Below are 19,050 nucleotides of genomic sequence, written 5' to 3'. Positions count from 1 at the left end.
TCTGAGTCATGTAAAGATAATGTATAGTTTGTATAAACTCACGTTTTGTTTGTAAACTTTTTAAAATGTAATAAAATTACACATTCTTTTTCCAGTAACTCTTTCATTTGCTAAATAGTTTTGATGTTCTGTTTAAAAGTTACTCAATTAGCTGTTGATTCCCAGTTGTAATGTCAGGCTCAGGACTTCCATCGCCTCAGCCAATGGAAAGCTGAGCAATGGCTAAAGTCCTTTAAAGATCTGGGTCTAAATCCACTGTAGGGAACAATCACGAACTGGCAAAAGGCTGGACGAGATAAGCTAATAGGTTTTCCCCTGGCTTTACCATCAATGAAACACTCACCCAGAGACTGCATCTTAAAGTGGTGTCAGGGTTATCTGCCAAGAATGGGGTCAAGAAGCATGGACCCGTCTTTGGTGTTCCATGAAAATACATTTCTTAGATGTATGGCCATCGGCTTTTTGTGACTGCTGGAACCTCTTTGTGGTAAGTAGGAGGTACATAAGCAGCAGATACATCATTCTCAAACCTAACAAAAGATTGAACTGATTCAATACTTTCTGTGTTTAGACTGCCATTGAATGGACATTTGAGCTAGAGCTCAGCAATTCTAAAATGTGGCCCCCTTTATATCAGTGCCTACATACGGAGTAGTTGCCTAAATCGAGGTCTCCACTGTTGAACATTTTGGCCGAAGTGATTTGCCTGAGATCTGACAAGTCAGGGACTGTCTAGCAAAGAACACAGCTCTCAGCACTCAGCCACCCTGTCCCCAGCAAGGACCCACGCCTGTGAAGTGCTGAGCAGCTTGGCTAACTTACTCTGCCTCTTGCAGGTTCAGTCACTAGCCTTGAAAGCTTTGTTTACGGCACAGAAGATTGGGAACTGGGAGTGACCTATTGCTTCACTTTGCTGGAGAGTTGAAATATGTGATGGAAGTGCAAGCGCGCCCAGGGCAGGGGAAAACCGGCCTTCAACAAGCATGCTGATTGGTTCATGGGGAACCGTAGTGTCAGCCTACATGGTCCTGACTGGCTTTGAAAAACTGAGATGGGTGCAAAGAAAATGCACACTTGGCTGCCTGCTGAGGAAAGAAATATTATCACTTCTAATAGCAATAGCACATAGGAAGTCTGAAAAAAAGAGGTCAATTCTGTTATAGTAGCAATGCTCTTGCAGTACATCAACCTGGTTTAGGGGCTGATTTTGCTATTTTGGGGAAATGAAACTGTTCAGCTTTCAGCCCTCATTAGAATAAAAGGGCTTGTTTGCATGGCCCGGCAGTTCGGACTACAGGGGTGTGAACTGCAGCATGCGCTAGCTAGCTAGCTCACATTAAGGTGGTCCTGTTGGAAAGGGGATTACATTAACATGAACTAGGTACCTTGTAGTTTGCACTAGCAGGATTTGCATGGGGCAGTTACGATGCAACAGTCTGGTGTGCGCTGCAACTCATGCCCCTGTAGTCCACACTGCAGGGTCATGTAGACAAGCCCTAAATTAACCCAAACTATGTCCCTTTTAGTTTGCACAAGCGGTGTCCAAATGGGGGAGCTACAGCACAGCATGCTAGTGTACACTACAGTTCACATCCCTGTAGTCCGAACTGCAGGGCCATGTAGGAATAACACATGCCTTTGCTAAAGAGTCTTCCTCTCACAGCTTTGCTAATGCATTTCAGTCAGGACCTGCATCATTCCTGCGATTTCAGTTCAGGAAGGATGTTTTTTAAAGTAGTTGTTAATGCAAAAGCTCTAAATGCTATTTGTATTTCAGGTATCTTTCTCTTCCATAAAATCTAGGTTTTAGTAGCTAAAGACTATATAGAACATGGAAGTGGCTTAGGAAAGTTTGATTTCTAGAAAGTACACTAAATTCCTTTGTGTAAATGAAACCAGAATGACCCCCCGACAAACTGATTTGCATACTTTTTAATTGAACAAGGTCAGTCTTCAATGTATTGCTTTTACATGTGTACATAAGAACTTGAATTTAAACAATGTGCAAAGTATCCTGTTAGCTAATTAATCCTCCAGATTTATACTGGATTCTCTCTTGCTGCCCTAATACAAGACTCACAAAATTAAAAACAAAACAAACAAAAAATACCCACACCTTACAAAACAATCCCTTTCTGTAATACTGTTCTGAACCAAATTTAATTTGCAGTGGTTTTAGGCTCTATTCCAACAGCAGAACTGACCTTCTGAACTGACAGCCAGGAAAGTTTTCAACATGTGACCTGATTTGAACTTCATAAACAGTAATACAGATTGCCCATTTGGGTAACATATTTATTCAAAAGTTTATCAAATCTGAGTAAAAGCTTTGTTTAAAGTATGGAGAGACCACTTTTTAAAATGTCCCTGAAGGCCATGTCCTAAGGAGGCCCGGTGATGCATATGAATCACTGCAGTTAGTGTAACAACCCTGATCCAACAATCCTGGGGAAAAGTCACAGCTGAAACATTCTGATGCTGCCACTTCACATTGTCTCGCCCGTTTTGTCTCCTGTACATTCCTTTTAGTTTTGAACATTCAAGGCCACAGTTTCGTGTTCCATGATTCCTGTCCTGGAACATTTTCAAGTGTGCAACAAACCTATTTGAAAGAAAACCAGATTATTACAATAACGCTAGCTCATTAGTCCTTGACTCCCCAGTGGTTTTTGTTTAACCAAAGAGGCACTAAGTGGTGAAGAATAGCATGCAAAAATTTCAAACTAGACAGTTTTGAGGACAATGCTACTTATATGTGTTTAAGGTTGAGACTGTTCGTAGTGACGCCTAGGCCAGTTAAATTCCAAAACAAGTAAAGGTCTGAAATCACTCTTTCACTGAAGTCAATGCAACAGTGGGCTGGATTAGCCCTGCAGATAAATCTAACACTTATGCATGTCCAAAATTCATCGGAAAAGAAGCACAGTGCTATTCTCATTTTAAACTGACTTGGAAATCTCTCCTGAGACGCAATGTAAATTCACAAACAAAAGTTTTCTTTAGACAAAAATAGTTTGCTGCTGCCAATGTGGTCACCACAGTATAATACACAAAGTTCAGACAGTCCTTGCCCCAAAGTGCTTGAGCAAAAGTGGGCCAAATCTGTGTGCTGTTCATAGTTTTCACTGCTGTTTGAAGCAGCCAGAGTTTTCTTTGACAACTTTCATAAGTGTTTGTTACATGCATGTAATCAAACTTCCTTTATGCACTAAAATTCATTGTTGCTGGGGTTTGATCATAGCTAACAGTTGTCCTGCGTCTTCAATAGCCATCATTCTTTAGCAGTAATACCTGGACACAGGAAGACTACAAAGGAGTAGGGGTTAGGGAGTAGAGTGGGGTGGGAATTTTTGGATTAAATGGTTTTTCACTGGAAAATGCTGATGCATCAAAACCGAAACATTTCACGGGAAAGGGTGAGATTTGTCCTACCTTTTGTTGGGAAGGTTTCTCAGATCCAGGATGGAATTTCTGATCAAAACAGGGGGGAGGGGAAGGGAGACACACATACACTACCCAGAATAGCCAATAACCTGGTGATAGAGTGCTGATATGGTTTGGATCCCTGTTCTGCCTAATTTGGAACAGGACTCCAAATGTGTAAAGTCCTGGGATTGGGAATGTCCTAGACATTAGGAACCCAGGAATTGCCAGAATGGATTAGACCCTAGATCCATCTAGTCTAGTATCCTGTCTCACAATAGCCTGTGCCAGATGCTTCAGAGGAAAGTGAAAGAACCCCAAATTCGGCAGATGTGGGGTAACTACTCCCCACATAGGTCTCATCCTGGGTGTCTAACAGATTGTTTTTAGATTAGCACATCATAATGGATGGCTAAGTACTGCAGACCTCAATAGCAGATTTCCTTTTTAAAAAGAAATCCCTACATTTGGCAGGCTATCGGGATCTTTTTCCAGAGAATTGCTGTGTAATCCTGCGGCGACACACTGTCCTGACCCTAACAACTATGACTACAGCACTTCTGTGGCAGCTTTTCTCCTAATATGCTAAATGAGGCATTCTGTACATTAGAAATGCAGATGTATAAACTACTGTCTTTAGCTATGATTTTTAAGTGATCTCAAAACATATCTGCCTCCTTAAAATACAGTAATAATAACAGGAAAATGCCCTTTTCATTATAAACAGAGGAGAACAAAATTGAGGTGCTGTATAACTTTACATACCAATGCTAATTCAAGGCCTAAGCCTACAACACCAAAATAATGCCATGGACGTCAAGGAGCTACTCACATGCAATAAGGGATTTCAGGATCAGGCCCTCATAAACACTATCAACTTGAATATGGCCCCCAAATTAAATTTAAATTAAATGAAAACAAGCGTCTATAAAACTTAAGACTAATAGAACCGCTACAATAAATTGTTTTCAGAGCTCCAAAGGTGCAGTGGGAAGAACCTGAAGGTGAAAAGATTCAATTGCTTAGTATTTTTCTCATTTTGGAGAAAGAGCACCGGGACAATGAAACTGGACGCTTACCATTCTTTTCTAGACATTTGGGATTTTTTTTTTCTGATGTGGGTAAAGAAATGAACTTACCTTTGTCATCTTCAAAATCTCATGTTTTAAACTTCAGGGTCCATGAGTGTAAGAAAATGAGAGCGTACATTCACAACCCCTTTTTCTAATACAACATATTGTACATCGTAATGTGTGTAGGAATTAGCCATTCAAAATGCATGAATGTCTGTCCTGAACTCTTCAGACTGCGATTGGAAAGGTAATTTTTCAAAGCTTGAGAGAAGGATTTATAGCTTACTTATCAGTGACTTTGATATTGCTCCACAATTTGCAAACATAAGCTCAGTTAGCAGAATGTATTGATTTTGTGATGTCAATGAGATAGAGAAAGCAAGCAGATTATCAAATTGAGATAATCCAGCATTTATCTGACACAATATATCCACTTCTCATACTGGTAGTTTCACTAGTATATAAGTAACTGTTACCTAAACAAATATTGTCCTTATGTTCACCTCTCAAGACTGGTAACTGGTAGCATTGTTGTAACAGGCTGGCAATGTTTATCTAAAACAACCCTATTCTGTTAGCAGGTGTTGATCCTGATGGGAAAGCGTTATATGAGTTCTGCTGACTCACCGAAGCAGGTGACTTCCATCATCTGGATATAAGTGAGGTGGTAAGTAGCTTGCTAGGAAGGGAGGGCCTCTAGTGTGGAAAAAACAATACTGAGAGAGGATCACCAAGCAAATGGAGGGGCTTTGATCTAATATTTATTATCTTATTGCTATTTCTTTGTTAATAAAACCAAACCTCCTGAGGGGGCTGGGGGATGATTCTGGACTTCATATAACATATGGACTTTATTTGTGCAGTGCGTTAGGAAAAGTTCCTGCTCACAACTGCATGCAAAAACCTATTCATGTGTGTACCTTTCTTTTATGGGCCATTAAGTCTACCTTGAAAGAGTAGGCTGGTTTTGTCAGAGAGCAGCTCTTTTCAAGCATGACTCTTTGAAAATCCCATCTTTTCATTTTTCTCTCTGGCTGCTACGCATTTGCTTAATTTTGATCAAGACTGAGGGAGTAAGAGTCCCCAGAGATAATAGCTTTGCTCTGGTAAGTGGGGCCGCAACCAAACCTGGTACTTCTGGTGTTTGGCTTTCCCTGTGCCCACAAGTGGCCTCTACATACAACTTTCCAGAACAGCTTGGGAAAGGAATCAAAATATCTCTGCCTGCAACTGGGTGCTCACAGTTACCTCAGCTCCTGATTCTGTCTTCTAGACAGTCAGAGTACAGGTCCCATCTCTCCAAGATGCCCAAAAGTGGTAAACCCAACATAACAGTTACCATACCCAAACCTAGAGCCTGTTTGTTCCCTTCCATCTGCCTTCCTCCCCACAATAAAATGCCTGGGAAGGGACTTGGGACAAAGGACGTTTAAAAAGTGATTTGGAACGGAGTGTGGATCATCATTACAAAGGGGTGACCCTAAGGGCCTGGTGATCCAGCCATGAGGTACACAAGGCAGTTCATCTTATATTAGGCATGATCTCATTACCTTCCTTTTCTTTATTTAGGAACTTATGTTGATCTCCTGTCTAGGGTAAATGTTATTAAACAGACACAATTAATCTGATCATTATCATTGACTGTATTATAATGATTTAATTACAATTTACCTATATTTCACATAACCTCTAACTTCAGTTTGTCCTTCTCTTTAGACTCTAAGGGCCTGGTGATCCAGCCATGAGATACACAAGGCAGTTCATCTCATATTAGGCATGATCTCATTACCTTCCTTTTCTTTATTTAGGAACTTATGTTGATCTCGTGTCTAGGGTAAATGTTATTAAACAGACACAATTAATCTGATCATTATCATTGACTGTATTATAATGATTTAATTACAATTTACCTATATTTCACATAACCTCTAACTTCAGTTTGTCCTTCTCTTTTTTTAGAATCGCTGGACCTGCCAAGAAACTGTTATGGGGATCAGTAATATTGCAGGACAAGCTGCCTGGTTTTGGTGACAAAAATAAATACATCAGTAAGTCATGCACCAATCTTGCTTCACCTTCTCCTAATTTATTCCACCTGACCTAACCTGCCTTTGTTAGGCTAATGTGCAAGAAAACTATCAAAGGGGATTCAGTACCATAGCTAGAGGTTAATCCTGCCCTCACCTGGTATGATTCCGTTGGAGGCAGGATTTTGGGAAGTGATACAAGGAGTTGGTCAGATACTGAGATATTATAGTAACGGATGAAGGATTTTTTAAAAAACCAACTGTATGGGATGGTATAGCATGGAGCCCAGCTCTATAGGGGATTGGAGTCTTTGTATGGCTGTGTGCAAAGGTGTATGGATGCATAGAAGGTCAGGCTAAAGGATCCACTGCTAGGCAGATCCTCTGCCAGCAGAGAGGGGGATTTTAGGACTCTGGAAACTATGTCAGCCATTAGGCTGGAATAGACTCTGTAGAGCAACCTCCTAGGGGACAAGTCTTCTCCTTTCATGGAGATCGCCAGATGAGTTTGGGAGAGAGGATTTCCTTGTGAAGGAATCTTAACCCACCTGATCATCAATTAGAAGGAATTATATTTCACACTCACAGGAGATGGAAAAGCAGTACTAGGAAGCATGTCTTTTGTCTAATGCGGTATTTCTCTACCGAGTTTGTCTGCCATAGGAATGAGTTAAAGAGAAACACTACTGAAGAGTAAGGCTAAGATTTTGTCACTGATATTTTTAGTAAAAGTCATGGACAGGTCACAGGTAATAAAGAAAAATTCACAGAAGCCCATGACTAAAAATGTCCATGACAAAATGGGGAGGGAGAAGGCCCCAGCACCTACCACTGCTGGGGCTCTGAAGTCCCCCCCTGCCTGCAGCAGTGGGGCAGCTGAGGGGTCCCCAGGCTGCCCGCTGCCTGCAGAGCACACTACCCTCGGCGGCCAGGAGCTGCAATCAGAGTGTGTCCCCCCCGCTGCCCACAGTGGCCGGGAGCTGCAGGGTCCCCCCACTGCCTGCAGTGCTTCAGGGCTGAAGTCATGGAGGTCTCTGGAAGTCACGGATTCCGTGATTTCCACGACCTACATGACAAAATCGTAGCCTTACTGAAGAGATCTATAAAGTCCTATTACAGTCATCAAACACTCTTTATAACCTTGCTATTTAAACCAAGGACAAAGAATAGATGGAATAAGTTTTAATAAAGAGTTTAATTCGTCAATGTTTATCTGTTTAGTGATATTTTCCAGGCTGAACTGAACATTTTTGCTGCACTATAGAGAATATAGGTTTCAGAGTAGCAGCCGTGTTAGTCTGTATTCGCAAAAAAGGAAAGGAGGACTTGTGGCACCTTAGAGACTAACCCATTTATTTGAGCATAAGCATTCTTGAGCTACAGCTCACTTCCACTGAATGCATCCGATGAAGTGAGCTGTAGCTCACAAAAGCTTATGCTCAAATAAATGGGTTGGTCTCTAAGGTGCCACAAGTACTCCTTTTCTTTTTATAGAGAATATAGGGATTTTTTTTTAGCATGCTATATATGGAGCGAACTCTTCTTTTTTACTCTTGTGCAACTCCAGTGAGTTGGCCTAGACATAACAGAGCAAAATTTGTTTGAGCCTGTGCAGTTTACTACCAAAGCACACAAGAGGGCTGCCTCACGAATGTTTCAAATATAGCTATAGGCCGCTAGACCAAGTTAGTAATTTATAGTAGCAGATATTAAATGGTGTGTGAATGATAGAATTGACCAGCATATTCGAGTCTTGCCTCTCTATTCAATTGTTTAAAAAATAATCTATCCTTCAAATGTAATTTGAACCTAAACTTTAGTGATGGAAAACAAAAGGGGGCAAATCTTGTTGAGATCTTATAAATGCAGTCATCCTACTTGCTATAAAAACACCAGCAAGCATATAATAGTTCAGCTGCGAAAGCATAACACCAATATATTAAAAATAAATAAGTCATGCTCTTTTTGCTAATTCTGTCTTTGAAGTTGCTGTTCCTTCCAGGTCATAACAATGCAGAGGAAATGATGAGTCTTTATTTTGTATCCAGCACTGTATTCCTTCTAATTCCTGATATAATCCTGAAAGAAAGGGAGAGCTTAGAATTGGGCATACCACCATGCAGCCTCTTCCTGTCTGTTCAGACCACCATGCAGCCTCTTCCTGTCAGTTTGGCAGTTTCATTTTGGTAAGGTCAGATTTTTAAACCTCTCAACATCCACCAGATGGTAGAATTTTTATTTGTTAAGATCTATTTGGGATCTTTAACAGAATGGTTAATCTCTTAACAAAACCTTAGGAGAAAAATGCACTTAACTGGCCACGTGAAAAGAGCATGGTTTGTAAATTTGAAAGGCTAAATTCTGACCAGTTTTTAGCTGATACTGACAGAGAAAAAAGAAATTCACCTTCCCAGATTAGGCTCTCCACAGATTTCCAAAACTTGAATTGTGTTTCTCTACAGACTTAACACAACTGCTAGTTTGTTTAAACTGCTTGTTTAGTGTTTAACACAGTACTCTATGTAACAGTAAGAATGAAAAGGAGAAATAGACTGTCCATTGCACACAGCTGGATAGCCTCAAAGGAGACCATGGAAAACTCTCACCTACCTTCTTTAAAGGAGGTGGCAGACAACATACCTAAACTTCCATGCCTGTGAGGAGAAAGGGAGCTTATAATTAGCATAGATTAACAGAAAAATGTAGCCATCTCTGGGCAGTGCTTGCTTGATTGGGACTCTGGGTTTCCCAAATAAACCCTCCATTGCTATGAAGTTTCAACACCCTTGTGTGGCGATAGAGGCAAGAGATCTAAGCTGCCCAAATCAACAGGCTAAGCGTCTGTAAACACATGACTCGTTTCTTCAAGTTTAGAACTACTGATTGCCATCTGAAAGGGAATATTAATATAGTCCTTTCTCCTAAAGAAATGATGCCTTTTTCTGTGAAGGATTAGATTGGATTCATTCCTTTATTCCTTTGACAATATGGCTATTATACCATGCTAAATGGCACTTGTCCCCTCTCATTAAAGTGAGCTGGTGACTTAGAGCGTATTTGCTTAGCAAAGGACTCTAACACAATAAATATGAAAATTCCTTAAATAAGTTTGCTTTTAAAATCACTTGTGCTCTGGTGCTTTTTAATAGATGAAAACGCTCCGGGCTCAAGCATTTTTGATCCTAAACTCAATCTTCATTTATTTCCTCTGCCTCATTTACCTTTGACTCACATTAACAGTAACTTTTGGAAAGCTCATAAAACATTTGCCTCCATTCCTGCAATATGCAACTGAATGTGCTCGTTCTAGAAAATGTCTTGGGACCAGGTGTCAAACCAGTGCATGGAGATGTTTGACGGGCTGTAGCTACTGTCCTTGAGGGGTCAATCCAGTTCAGTTAGCCAAGACTTTGTCTTCAGGTTCTACCTAGGGCAGAATTCCTAGTAGCTTGAGCTGAAATTGAATAGTATCTCTATATGGGCTATATTTTGGCTAAGATTTTCAAAGCTAAGGGATCTGAACACTAATTCCCTTTCATTATAATAAATTATAATGGGAATTGGGCCTCCAAATCACTTACACGGCTCTAAAATTCTCAACTATTGCTCTTAAAGCCTGCTGTTACCACTGATGGTAGGAAATGCCAATTAGACTAGAGTATGACAGATATGGCAATTTCTGTAATATCCTGCACAAACCTTGTTGAATTAAGTTTAAGTATTTTTGGTGTCCATTTTGTATTAAAAATGCAAAGTTTATGTATAAGTGTGGGGTTGTATGTAATCTCTGGGGGCAAAGGTAAACCTTGGGAAGTGTTATGACCTTCACAGGACTCTTTTAAACAATGTGTCAGACAAACAAAGTTAAGTGGAATGCCTAGGAAATATCTGTGGGGAGGGGAATGCAAATTACCACCTCCGGTCATGCAAAGACCCAACCTTTTGAAGCTTCGCCCTGAGAGGAGACCATTGTCTGGCTGGTTACCTACCCACCGTGTCTGCAGATGCATGCACGTTGGAGAACTAGTATGGAAGAATGAGAATGGTGAAGATCACATAAAAAGAAGACTCAGATTAGGTGCTGCAGCATTCAGAAAACTGCAAGCTCTGGAAGGCTAAAGACATTTTGCTTAAAATGAAAATCAGCATATTTGAGAGAACTGCCATGCTGATAAAGCTATACAGGTTGTAATGCTGGCATATGAGGAAAGCCAAGGAACTAAAGATATTGACTGCACAAGTGAATTAGCTAATAGGAATATTGAGAGATTCAAGACAGCAGAAAATAAAAAATGAAGTGACAAAAAAATGGCTAGGGCAAGAAATAATGCTGTTACGGGAGCTTCAGGAAAGGCGACTGTGATGGATCAGACCTGTGTCAAGCATGGACCTGGAAAGGATATCACACGCAGCTATACATACCAGAGTGAGCGAGGAACTAGAAAGAGAGGAAGATCAAGAATCCACTGGACAGACGTCGTGTAGAATGACATAAAGCTAAAACATGTAAAGATGAAGGAATCTCTGAAGCTGATACAAGCCAGAAAGCAGAGGAAGGGCTTCCTTCGGCCCCACTGGCGCTGCTGAGCTGATCGACGGGAACCAAAGAGAGAAGAGTTTTGATGCTGTCAGCCAGAATGGTTACACCCTCCTGCCCCACCTTCTCACCTAGTGTGCCTGTTTTACAGTTAGGGGAAACTCAGGCCCAAGTAAGTGAAGTGACCATGTTCACACAGTACGTCAGGGGCAGAGACAAGAGCCTAGCTCTTCTAATTCCCTATCCAATGCCTTGTCCACTGAACCACATTGCCTCATATAAACAGGGCACTTATTTTTAGTAGGCACTTTGTGTGTGTATAGCACTGCTATTTAAAGGATCTTAAAATAATTGCATAGGCAGTCCCATTTACAGACGGGGCAGAGTCCATGGGAGAATGTGGAACAGAACCCAGAGGTCTTATCCTTCACATTAAACTAATGACGTTATAACAAGCTTTCAATTTACACAGCTGTGTACAAATAATAAGAAATCTCTTGGCTTTCATAAATGTAACATTTAGTGCTAATGATTAAAGAGAGCTAACATTTGTAATCCCAAATTGAAGTAGGAGCGAACTAAGCTATTCCTTTGACCCTGATTTGGGATTTAAAAACTGGTATGCAACTAAAATGTTGCATTTCAGATTTCTGAATGCAGGACTTTGCTCATAAAAAGGAATTAATAATAATCCAGTGATACTAAAATTTTCTTATTATGCTGTTATTGTATATAAAGTATTAAATACATTATTTTTCTATTAAATATTTTGCTGACTTTGATAACCTCATGATGAGTCACATTTAATTTTCAGGGATGTACAAAGAGAAGAGCAGTTACACAATCACATTCCAGTAGACCTCAAGTACATCACAGAGCTCAGAACACTCAACCTAAAATAACAGATGACACCGAGCAATTGCAGTTGCAATTCAGTTTACGTAGACAGGATTCTTAAAATATGCATTCTATTTAAATAGGACAGGAAGCTTTTTCAAAATGTTTAGTGCTGTAACTCCCAAGCCCTGCCACCTACATGAGAGGATATAGAAAAGTCAGAGTTCTCCAAATAAATCAAGTGTAGTAGACTCCTCTAAGGCCCCACTTCTGCAGTCCATAAAAGTCTGTAACTCCTGTGATAGGGTGTATTTGCCACATCAGCCCCTGAGAGGGTAAATTAGGCCAGGGAAGCCTAACTGACCAATTAAGTGTCCAGTAGGGGAGAGCTATAGGCTACAAGGAGGCCACTAATTAGAGGCAGTCGCAGCTGAGCTGGAACAAGAGGAGCCTGTAAAAAGCCCAGGAGCTGCAAGTAGCAAGGAGACCATAGTTGCCCCTCTGAGGGGAAGGAGAATGGGCTGGCAAACCCAAAGAGAGAGGGGAGCCAGTGATGTAGGAAGAAGACCAGGGAAACAGCAGCAAGGCCTAGCACAGTACAGGCCTTGGCTGTATGTGATAGGGTCCCTTGGCCAGAACCCAGGGCAGAGGGTGGGCTTGGGTTCCCCTGACACAGAGAGTTGGAGATGTCAGCTGGACAGCTGATCCACAAGGACTATGACTTTACCCAAAGGGGAGGAACTTAGTGACCTGGCTGGAGGGCCAAGCCACAAACAGGAAGCTGCCACTCCAAGAGGAAGAGACAGGCTCCAGAGAAAAAGGTGGGTAGAGACTGCTGAGGAGGGTGAAGCACTTGGCAGAGCTGACCCCCAGAATGGCCAGGGAGAGGCACCGTGAGCGGTGTCGGAATCCCATCACACTCCCTCTGAAGCTAATGGGAGTTTTTCATGAATATTGGCTGCAGCATTAGGTCTTTAACTGGGAAGCCCTAAGATACTGTCCCAAGGGAGAACAAAATCTGGAAACACTTAAAATTAAATAAAATATTACAGATTTTAAAAGAATGCTAAATTACTTAATTTTATATCTCTGTTTTATACTTCTGTATTAAATGACCTGGATTTAGAATGCCACACCATGTTAAACACCATTTAACCACTTGGCACAGGCTAAATTCATCTCCATTAAGTAGGATTTATACTAACAATGTTCTGATTAAGCAGCACTTTATCATCCTCTGGAATTCAGCTTAAAACATCCCTAGAAAGCAGGTGTCCTGACCAAGTGCTGTATAAGAGATTTTTCTCCTGTCTAGACAAGGACACACAATAGGAAAACTAGACTTTCTGTAAGACCTCATTTTAAATGAGTACTGGCCACTAACTGGTTCCTTTTTATCTGTACAAGAACAGAATGATGATGGAAACAAAGGAAGGCTGCCAAGCTTTATATGTACACTGCACTTTGTTACCACTAGTCCGTCTAATACAGCTCTTACTTTTTCTTCTCTACAAACATAATAATATGGAAAATGCAGGGAAAAAAGCAAGATGACAAGCTGTTTAAAAAAAAAAGCCCATTAATTAAGAGAAAAATCTCTGGACTGGAACATTTGCGACAGAGGCAATGAGTTTAAACTGTGAGGAAGAGCAGTGTTCTTCATGTGCCTCCATGCTGAACTCAAAGAACAATTAAGCAATGATTGTGATAGGCTTTAGCAGCAATCTGACAAAGTCTTCCTTGCATAGGAAGATGGTGCTGCTGACCTGAGGGCTTGAGCAGTGGAACTGGATTGAAAAGAAAATAGGGGAAATCCTTAAAGGTGGTTTTGCAAGATGCAGAAGGATGAAAACGTAAAACCAGAATATAATATGTTAATCACAATGGGCCCTGTTCCTGGCCCCACAGAAAACCTTGATTAAACTCCCATGCACATCAATGAGATCAGGATTGGGACCATGTTATAATTTTATGTTTAATGGAAAAGGTAATGCCTGTGTACTAGTCAATTCTGATAGCAACTCTGTGCCTCATCTTGCTGAGTTTTCTGTGAATTGTTCTGTGCCACACGCTTCTGGGGCAAGGCAGGAGGACTGGCTCCCTATACCTACGGATCTCCCAAGGTAACTCAAGATCCAGGTAGAGCTCAGAATTCTCTGTGTCATCCCTCCTAGGAAATCACCCTTCAGCCTCATGCATGCGTGTTTTTATTTCACAGCATGGTAAGAGATAATGCTGATAAGGTGAGCAGCACTATCTTGTACAGAATTCCCATAGGTGATGCTCTGAGTACATGCAGAGGGCAGGAGCAACAGTGAGCTTGTTGCCTTTTCTTCCTTTTATGCCCCATAGTGCATTCAGCCAGGTTTTGCAAACCCCTGTTTATGGAACCAGAGGGGTATACTATGATTATATAACACCATTTTTCATTTTAAATAGTATCCATCCTCCTGGAAGATCCCAACGCACCTCCTAGACTGTTAGCTTTGGTGGGAGTTATGTACAAATACCTGGGGACATAATTTTACCCTGTATATAAAAGGGTTACTCATCCATCACTTAAATGCTGCCAATGATGGGGACTGAAAGTCAGCTCCTGTAACACTGCACAGCTTCTTGGAAAGGAAATGAAGAACAATTTCTGCACCTTAAACTTCAGGGGGAATATAGAATGGCAAAATATAATTACACAAGCTGGGCCTGGGTCAGTATACAACTAGCAAAAATAAAATGTGTGGGATCTTTTTAGGATTGCCTCCTATTGACATTTGTGGAAGTTGGAGAGAGAGCTGAGCACTTACCAGGACTGAGCCCTTAATTATTATGGATGGCCACTAGTGCGATTTGTTCTGTGCTGACTCAGCAAAAAACATGCTATCCACTGAACCACTAACAATACTTCCTGCACTTTTCCATGTAAGTCTCCTGACCAGGCCCAATTCTGCTTCCGTAATGTAATCAGATTACTGCTGAAGATGATACAGAACTCATTGCTCAGTCTTGTACCAGGCAAAATTAATTTCTTCTTTGGTAAGAGACAAAGACATAATGAAAGATAGTTTTTAATATTTGTAAATTGTTTAGAGACACCTAGTTTTATAGAAAGAAAAGGAGTACTAGTGGCACCTTAGAGACTAACCAATTTATTTGAGCATAAGCTTTCGTGAGCTGCATCCGATGAAGTGAGCTGTAGCTCATGAAAGCTCATGCTCAAATAAATTGGTTAGTCTCTAAGGTGTCACAAGTCCTCCTGTTTTTTTTTTTTTTGCGAATACAGACTAACACGGCTGCTACTCTGAAACTAGTTTTATAGGGAATTTTGTATAGTATTCCTTCATGGCTGCTATTATGAATGTAACTTTTCCCCCTCAAAAATTCTGTCGCAGTTTCCCCTTTTTATCTTTGTAAATGCTAAAGAAACTCAACTGATATTTCTGCAAAGATGCTCATTTGTATATATATATTTACATATGCTATTGTTTAGATCAAAATCCTGCTAGTACGTTTGGTAATAAGTTTCCATTTTAAAGTTTGTTTTCTTTAACATAAGAAGTTTGGCTAATTTGACTACACACATGGACTCCTGATTAAAAAGACTGAGTTTCTTAATGAATCACTTTTCAATATTTTTTAAAATACTGCACCTTTCATAATTGTCTTTACTCCTTACAATTTTCAATTGTTTAGAATAAATCACAAGTACTAGAATAAATTAAGTTGACTAAATGATTTCCCTCCCCTAAAATGCTTCCTGGCTGACTAATATGAAATCATGTATTAGTTGCAAATAACAGTTAATTGTGTAGGTTTCACATTTATCCAGGATGAATACAAATAGGCTTTTTAAAAGAAGGGTACTGATTCAAAATATTTGTCCTGCCCCAACTAGAATTTCTGAGTTTTAAATGACTGCTGTGGCCTTTCTAGGCCAGAGTTATAAGTTGTGGTCAGAGCCCAGGAAATTTTAGGGGCCTGATCATCACAGTTGTTGAGTCTAATTGAGTCAATAGGCCCTTCAGGGGTTCAGCACCTAAAAATAAGTCCTTTAAGGACAATACTATATATACCAGTCAGTGGGGGACAGCAGTATTGAGACTAGAACCAGTTTTTGCAATTCTGTATTCCCTTGCCAGTGAACTAAAGGAGCTGCTCTGTTAAACTGGAAGAGGCTGGAGCCAGGAACCAAACAATTAAATGCTGCATTCTGAAATCTGATTAGAGGAGTGTATATGTATTTGAATTATGTCAATTACAAGACATGCTGCCAAACGAACGCCAGACGGCTCAGTGTGAACCACTACCCCGAGTTTAGCGTCAAACGATCTGTTTTGAAGCAACACAGAGATCACCCATCTAGACAGAGCCAAATTCTGTCAAGTCACTAGGGTTGGTTGCACACGCTTGCAGATGAGGGCAGTATCTCATCCCCACGAGCGGTGCACAGTTACAGACTCTACCATATCGATGTAGTGTGGAAAGGCCACCAGCTCACACATGGGATGCAGGATTTAATTTTAAAACGCTCTCCCTGTTTTCTAATCTACGTCCAGCTCCCAGTCGCATCGGAGTGTAAACTCCTCGCAGAGCCAACTCGTCCTTCCTTTCGGACTCCCTGCAGGCTGCAGTGTACGCCAGACTTTGCACCAGGAACAAATGGAGACCTGTGCTTGAGTAGTAGATATACACTGCGCTCCCGAAATCACGCCGTCCTCCCAGCCCAATGCGTATTTACATGAACGTGAGCAAAAAATTAGCCAATACCTATCCACACGTGCCAGGCCAGCGGTTATGGGGAGGGGGCTGTTTCCGGAACTCGGGTAAGCCTCCTACTAAACAGAATGGTACGCTGGGTGACGGGGGCTGGGGACAGATCCCCTAAACTTCCGGTTCTGCAAGTTCTGATGATGAGGATACAGACCAAGCTGGAAGAAATGACTTACAGCGCTTTGGAGCCCAGCAGGGCCCGCTGTGTCTGCCTCCAGCTCCCCACCGGGGCCTCCGCCGCAGCCTCCAGTTCCCATCCCATGAGCAGCGGCAGGTCCTAGGCACCTCAGCGAGAGGCAGCAGCCCCCCACTGACACTTGCATTGGTGGGGCCATTTTGGGCACACGATGCCGCGCTGAGTGAAATCAGATGTAAGGACAGCAGAGGGGTCTGGTGATCCCTTAGCCATGGCTACCAAGAACAACAGAAGCCCTCCAATTCTTGCCGTGTGTGTGTGTGTGTGGGGGGGGGGTTATTCCATAGTCACTTTCTGCACTCTTTTTGCTTGTTATTCCAAATACCCATCAAACACATCCAGCTCACTGTCCGTGTCATAGAGCACCGAGCCAGGGTCTGAGAGCACCCCCAAATCCACCAGAGCCTGGTCCATGTCTTCAGGCAGGAACACGATCCCTACATTGAGGACGATATACTCCATCAGGAAGGCATAGTAGAGAATCAGCACATTGACAAAGAACAAGCCCACGTAAAACATATAGGGCAGCACCAGCAGCGCATGGAAGGCCCAAGACTCCAGCGAATCCAGATGTGCAGAAACTGCGGCGGGCATACAGCTGTGCTGAGTAGAACTGCCTCGGCTCTCCAGAGGCCGGGGCTGGCTGCTGGTGTGCAGAGGTGCAGAAACAGCTGGCGCGGGCGCCCAGCTGTGCAGAACCAGCAAGCAGAGGGTGGTCGCTCAGATTAGCGGAAAACGCAGCGTCGCGGCGGGCGCCCAGCTGTGCAGGGGGCCAATACACAACGCAGCTTCAAACAGAGGGTAAAATAAGAAACACGGAATGAGTGCCAATAACCCCAGACCGAGAGAGGAGAGGGGGGGTCCTTCCACGGCCCGCAAGGGGAGCAGGAACGGCAAATCCCCGAAGAGATCCGCTTGATCCACTCCCCCCTAATTCCCGTGCAAGAATGTGGCCAGATTTGGCTTCAGAAGCACTGCCGCAGCCCAGCCTTTGGAGGAAGCTTCTTCAGAGGCATTTCCCCGCGGCTGCTCCAGTCCTGCCGCTTGCTCTCTTGTCCTCCCGGCTGCAAACTTTGGGGGAATAAAGGTGCAGGCTCGCTCTTGTTGTTGTTAGGACTTGCCTGTAGTCAGCGATCCCACCCGCCGCCAGCCTCCGCAGCAGGAACCCCCCTCCCCCGTCCCTTACCCCTCCTCCTCCTCCTCCTCCTTCCCCCCCACCTCCTGTCTCCGCTGCATGCTGCTGCGTCTCAGCTGTTTGTGCACTGTGGGTCCCCCAGCTTCACTTTCAGCACTGCTGCCTCCAGCGCAGACCGCCCACCCAAGTCAGCCTCCCCGTCTTGCTGATTGGCTTGAATGAGGCACTGACTGACAGCAGGGGCTTGGTTTGTTGACAGTCAAATCCCGTTTCACCTGGGGGGTGGGTACTGATTGCGGGCTCCCTGGCTTTCTGACCCGGTGGCGGCTTCATCAGTAAAGGCTCAGCAAGTTGCAACAATATTTATTTGTTTAGATGTTGCTTCCCTGTTTGGAATAACCACACGATTTCCTTTCTAGCAACTTTACTATAACGTTGTCCTTAAGAACATATATATACACATTTGGTTCTTGAGGCCATTCTGTGCTCCTAGTTATCACAAGCACTTCTTCTCTAGTACTAGCCAACAGGATGAGATGGGGCTTGGGGAGAAAGAGAGAGATTAGAAATTGTTAGGAGCTTTTATATTATATTGCTGATTTACAGTGAGTTATTCCAATTCCTTTTACTTTATCTGATCACCTCTTGGCATCGGAATCTGAGAGTTTTTTAAATGCTATGTGATTATCAGAACTGTTGGTTCCCCTGATGTCAAACGCCTTAATAATAAAATACTGTGGTGCACTTTTATAGCACATTTCACTGTGAGGTAGGTAAAGAATATTTAGGAATTAAATACCCATGACTAAAGCAGCCACTCTGGGAAGGAATTTGGCTTCTGTTTAACAGTGCACAACAATGCACAACAGCTAAGGGCTGAAACAATTGGGTAAGTAAAATGTAATTACTTGAGTTGGAATTTGGCCAGTAAACCAGGGCCCATACTCTTGCGAAAAGTGCTATGGTATCTTATTACCAGTAATGGTCAATAATTCTATTTTAACATTATGTCTGACAATGGCACCTATAGCAGTAGAGGTCCCTTAACATTATGCTGG

The 19,050-nt window shown here is 42.3% G+C and overlaps 1 protein-coding gene across 1 annotated transcript; it reads right to left on the bottom strand.

Annotated features, from left to right (window-relative positions):
- Nucleotides 1–1,929: 1,929 nt before the first annotated feature.
- Nucleotides 1,930–18,018, bottom strand: DEXI (Dexi homolog). Its single transcript, XM_084641001.1, has 2 exons — nucleotides 16,838–18,018; nucleotides 1,930–2,602 (listed from the first exon to the last, which is right to left on the bottom strand). The coding sequence occupies exon 1, from the start codon at nucleotides 17,449–17,451 to the stop codon at nucleotides 17,170–17,172; it is 282 nt and encodes a 93-aa protein (XP_084497127.1). The 5' UTR covers nucleotides 17,452–18,018; the 3' UTR covers nucleotides 1,930–2,602; nucleotides 16,838–17,169.
- Between the last annotated feature and the right edge of the window lie 1,032 nt (nucleotides 18,019–19,050).

This window comes from Lepidochelys olivacea (assembly GCF_965140295.1).
Source record: "Lepidochelys olivacea isolate rLepOli2 genome assembly, chromosome: 10".
Lineage (NCBI taxonomy): Eukaryota > Metazoa > Chordata > Testudines > Cheloniidae > Lepidochelys > Lepidochelys olivacea.
Note: the sequence above shows the minus strand (reverse complement) of the source record. Positions and strands in the feature narration are given on the sequence as shown.

Bases quoted from the DNA above. Each gene is read 5' to 3' on its own strand.
- DEXI (XM_084641001.1), bottom strand. From the start codon at position 17,451: ATGCCCGCCGCAGTTTCTGCACATCTGGATTCGCTGGAGTCTTGGGCC.